Here is a 4,959-nt window from a genome sequence, read left to right on the forward strand (position 1 = left end):
CAGTTGGACGCTCAAACCTCTCCTTTCAGCCTATCTGCTTGGCTGTCTTGTAAAGCAGGAGTTTGATGTCAAGATACATTATCTGTGAATGAAACAATGTCAGCTTGAGATAGGTGGTAAGAGTGAAGATGGGAAGATGTTTGAAGCTATTCTGTCCGACTCACTAGATTGAGGTTGAGGCGTAGTCTTTGTGAGCGATGAACTTTCCTCGTCGGAATCTGAATGTTGAGAGCTGGAGCTAGAGCTAGTCAAGGATTGGCCGGACATCAAAAGGGTTATAAAAGACAGAACCAAAAGGAATTGATACCAAAGGGTACCTCAAAAACTTGAGCCTGTCGTACCAGAGATGATGGTTAGCATCAAGCTGAGAGTCTCATGATCTGATTAGAGTTGGTTAGAGACTTGCTTGGGTTTTTTCAGCAATTAGATAGAGACACACTGGCTAATCGACATTGTTCAATTTGGAAGCGTGGGAGTGGAAAGTGAAAGTGATCGACAGTGATTGCAATCCGGAGGGTCGAGGTATAGTTGAGTTGAGAGTCGTGAGAATGTGTATAATTCAATTGAGAGGCGTGAGAGTGATCGACGTGATTGACATGGTTCAATTCATGCTTGTGAAGATGAAACACGTTTCAAGCAATGAGTATATATGTGGAGGAGCCCGGGGTCTCAGGTTCCCTGCTGGCCCCGGGTATTCGAGGCCAGCAGGAGGCCTCCTGCATACCTTCATCATGTGATATCCGTGACATGTGTATGTAGGATTACATAATATGTGTAAGTGTAAGTCATCCCGGGGTCTCAGGTTCCTGCTGGCCCCGGGTATTCGAGGCCAGCAGGAGGCCTCCTGCATACCTTCATCACGTGATATCCGTGACCTGTGTATGTAGGATTACGCAGCATGTGTATGTGTAATTAATCCCGGGGTATCAGGTTTCTGCAAAGCCCCGGGTATTCGAGGCCAGCAGGAGGCCTCCTGCATACCTTCATCACGTGATCAAGGTTGATACATGTGTATGTAGGATTGCATAGTATGTGTATGTGTAAGTCATCCCGGGGTCTACAGTTCTTGCCAAGCCCCGGGTATTCAAGGCCAGCAGGAGGCCTCCTGCATACCTTCATCACGTGTTTCCTGTGACATGTGTATATAGGATTGTGTAATATTGTGTAAGTCATCCCGGGGTCTCGAGTTCCTTCAAAGCCCCAGGTATTCGAGGCCAGCAGGAGGCCTCCTGCATACCTACATCACGTGATATCCGTGACATGTGTATGTAGTATTCATCATGTTGAGGCCCGTGGGAGGCTTGGTGCATACCTCTGTCACGTGATTACTACGGAATATGTATGTACCAGTACTCCGGGACCAGGCGCAATCATTCCGTGGCCAGCAGGAGGCCTCCTGGGAAAGCTATGTTAAGTCTAGTAGTGACATGCTGTCAGCCCTGAGCCCTGATTACACGACCACGGGCTAACAGTTACATATGTAATATTATATTATTGTATAAATCCATAAGTACATCTCACGGCTCAGTGTCAAGAGCCACATAAACACATGTACGTAATGTATTAAATACGTAGCAAACCTAACCCAAGCGCCAACCACAAGTGAGACAAGAATCACACGCCAACCACAAGTTGACACTTGACCTGTGAATATATAAACCCCCCTTCTTCCCTTGATTCATCCCCCATCTTTGAACACACCACAACATCAGAATCACATTATACTTGAAATCCTATGAAGAGGATCCTTGAGTACGTGATTAGTTGTGTAGTTTAAAGACCATCTTCGAGCATTACGGGTTCCATTGCTGAACACCATTGGTACTGATTTTGACAAGCCCTGGGCCATAAACGTCTCTAGAAATAAACCATAAAGCAGCAAAGCTTCCTCCCTCATCAGGAGTCTAAAGTAGCCTCAGGATCTTTGGTTTACCAAAGTGTAAAGCCTGCCCCTTGCAGTCTCACGAGGTTTTAGCGTATTTACGCGTAATAGCCCCTTCTTTCCCCTTTATTCCCTTAAACCCTCTTCTCAGAGGTCAACTAACTGTAGTCTTCACTTGGGTGTACCAATTGAAGACCAGTTTTCCCTTTCTCTACGCCGTTCTCAGTGAAGAGTACACCTAACAGACGCGTATTCCTCACACATGCACCCTTCACTGCAACGGACGTGGAGCAGATTATTCACAAAGCCAGCTTGTACAAGACACAGGCTGTATGTGCTACATTTCCTATTCATCAATGTAGCACATACAGATCTTCATGTTGTGGCATGTGAATCAAGCAAATTTGACTCTCACTAAATCATATTGTCAACCCTGACAGTATCTCTCATGCAGCTTCAGTTAGTATCAGTTTGTTTGACTACAGAGGTGGGTAAGCTGCCTCCCTTTGACTGGCACTACTGCCTTTGTCATCTTCAATCACAAAGGGAGTTTCTCATATATAACCTGTGCCCTCTTGGCTGACTCATCCAGCCACTTTCATCCTCTTTAAATTATTTTTCCATCTTCAAAAGACCTCCACCACTGATTCATCAATATAATTCCCAGTACACCCATACAATCATGAGCTCAGGAGAAGGTCAGCAGTACTAATCTTTCCCAACTTGACAAATGACAATGGCTGACTTGTGGTTGATGTATATTTAAAACTTATTTTCTTCTCTCACGCTCATTTCTGGTACCCACTTTCTCATGATTCTTCTCATGAACTCAAATGTCCCCCATCTTTATAATCAAATTTGGGATGCTGTCATGACCTCACTACCTGGGATTTTCCACCTGTTGCTCTGGCTTGTCATTTTCATATACATATCTCTGTGTCTTCCCTGGTACTGTCCAAATATATATATACAAATCTTTCAATGGGTCCTTTTTTCCTTACTTTCTTATTGAATCCCAAACTCAATTCTTTCTCTGTCTGCCTCCAATCATTCCTATCTGACTTGGCTCTCATTGTTTGTGTATTTCTGTTCACTTTAACTTCTACCTTTTCCATCTGACATTTCTCACAATCATCCCTGCTTCATTTCCATGTCCCATCTCTCTTTTGGCGCATTTTTTTCTGAATGCATCACCTCCCTCCCACCTGCTTGATGATGATGATCATCTTACCACTGCCCAGCAGGCGCCCCAGCAGGACCTGCACCCAGGGATCCACTGATGGATTGTCTTCATGGTTTGTTTTTGACCCACCTATCTATATATATTTGACAAGAGGGTGGTCAATAACATGTTCATTATTTCATTCAGGCCATCAAACAGAAGATGAAGGCTTGACTTTTGAGCAACCAGCTGCAGCCAAGTATCAGAGGATGCAGGATGGGCAGAGGAAGGCTGCTGACAGACAGCAGAAGGCTGAAGAATGACGCTTAAGAAAATCACCCAAAACTGAAGCTCCGCCAGGCCTCACTGCAGCTATTCATGAGTGGGCCAGGGAACTACTGGGCCTCCCCCGCCAGTCCACTTCCCCCTCCTCCTCTCAAGTTGATGTCAGTCAAATCACCAGGCACCACCTGCCAGCACCAGCCAAAATTACCGAAGTGGAGGCCTGGAATTCCCACAACAAGAATCGTGAGGACTTTATAGAGTACGAAATCAAACAAAAGATGGCCCAGAAGCTTGCCACCAACCCTAAAGCATCCAATACTTACAAAGCAGAGCTCAAGAAAATAGTTGCGGAATGGGCCAACAGGGCCCCTAAAAAAGGATTCATGTCCAGGGTTGCTCTTGCCACTACTTCTGTGCAGAGTTATGAACCAAGTAGATTAGCTGTAGCAGAAGCTTCCCTGGCCGCTGCCGGATTCCCGCGTTTGACACTCCAATGGAATAATACTATCAACACTCCTTGGAACTCGGCTGTACTCAACTGTCTTCTGGGGGCTTGGCTAGAGTGTTATAATGCCAGAGGAGTCCCTGCCTACTATGATATCCCACAGTCAGACAAAACCCCCAAGCCGGCCAAAGAAATCCTCACCAAGTGGCTAAGTGGCAAGCGTGCCAAATATAGTCAGGAGGAAAAAGACAAGGCACTCATAGCAACCCCCGGTGGAGCTGAAAAATATGCTAAGAAGGCGGTTGAATCTAAGGACAGGAAAGCTATGAAGGCCTTAAGGACAAAAGTAATGAGAGAACTGACCAATGAAAACCTTAGGTTGCTCAATCACGCTTACAAGCCATTTCGAAACACATCAAAGGCTTCACGGACACCGATCAACTACTCCTAGTAATGGACAAAGTGCATTCAGACACTGAGACGGTCCCTGCAACCCCAGCAAAGCCGGCACATCAACGTTGGATCAAGCTAGCTTGGAGAAAGCCAGAGCTGGATCAATTGATTCACCTTGCGGAAAAATTGGCCAGAAAGAACCCAGACTCAACAAAGGCCCAGAAGACCAATGCGGCCAAGTTTCAGGCAGCCAGGGCTGAATACTCACCTGCTGCTGTCAATCCGGAAGACCAACTCCCACCACAGCAATTTCCCAATGCTTAATTAGAGAAGAATTTCTGAATCAACTTGGGGAGCTGGAAGTTGAGGGCCTGGAGTTGTCTGAGAAGCACATTGAGCTCCAAACCCTCAATGAGCATTTGATGAGAAAGGTTGGAAACAAGTACGCCATGGCAGTTGCATCATAGGAATTTCCAAAGGATATTCATTCAATCATATCAATTATTATCAAAAAAATCTATTTTCTTTCAAGGTTTTGTGAAGGGTATTTTATAGAATCATCTCAATCATTATCAAATTATATTTCTCTTTTTTTTACTTGTATATTGGAAAAATCTCAGGAGGTGCAAAATGCTGAAAAAAAACATCTCTTTCTTTGGTGTTGGACAAAAATATATACAAAATATCATATCCTGTTTTATATTGAGTGTTTACTTGTTTCATATGTTTATTGGGTTGTAAAGGACACTTTGTCCTCACTTAAAGGAAAGGACTCGAAGAGGGAATTGGGTT

General features: G+C 44.7%; 1 protein-coding gene across 1 annotated transcript; it reads left to right on the top strand.

Annotated features, from left to right (window-relative positions):
* Nucleotides 1–3,607: 3,607 nt before the first annotated feature.
* MELLADRAFT_95136 (uncharacterized protein) lies at nucleotides 3,608–4,491 on the top strand (the record flags this gene model as incomplete). Its single annotated transcript, XM_007406689.1, has 2 exons — nucleotides 3,608–4,120; nucleotides 4,255–4,491. The coding sequence occupies 2 exons, from the start codon at nucleotides 3,608–3,610 to the stop codon at nucleotides 4,489–4,491; spliced, it is 750 nt and encodes a 249-aa protein (XP_007406751.1).
* Nucleotides 4,492–4,959: the final 468 nt, after the last annotated feature.

The sequence above is a fragment of the Melampsora larici-populina genome (assembly GCF_000204055.1).
Source record: "Melampsora larici-populina 98AG31 unplaced genomic scaffold MELLAscaffold_7, whole genome shotgun sequence".
NCBI classification, from domain to species: Eukaryota; Fungi; Basidiomycota; class Pucciniomycetes; order Pucciniales; family Melampsoraceae; genus Melampsora; species Melampsora laricis-populina.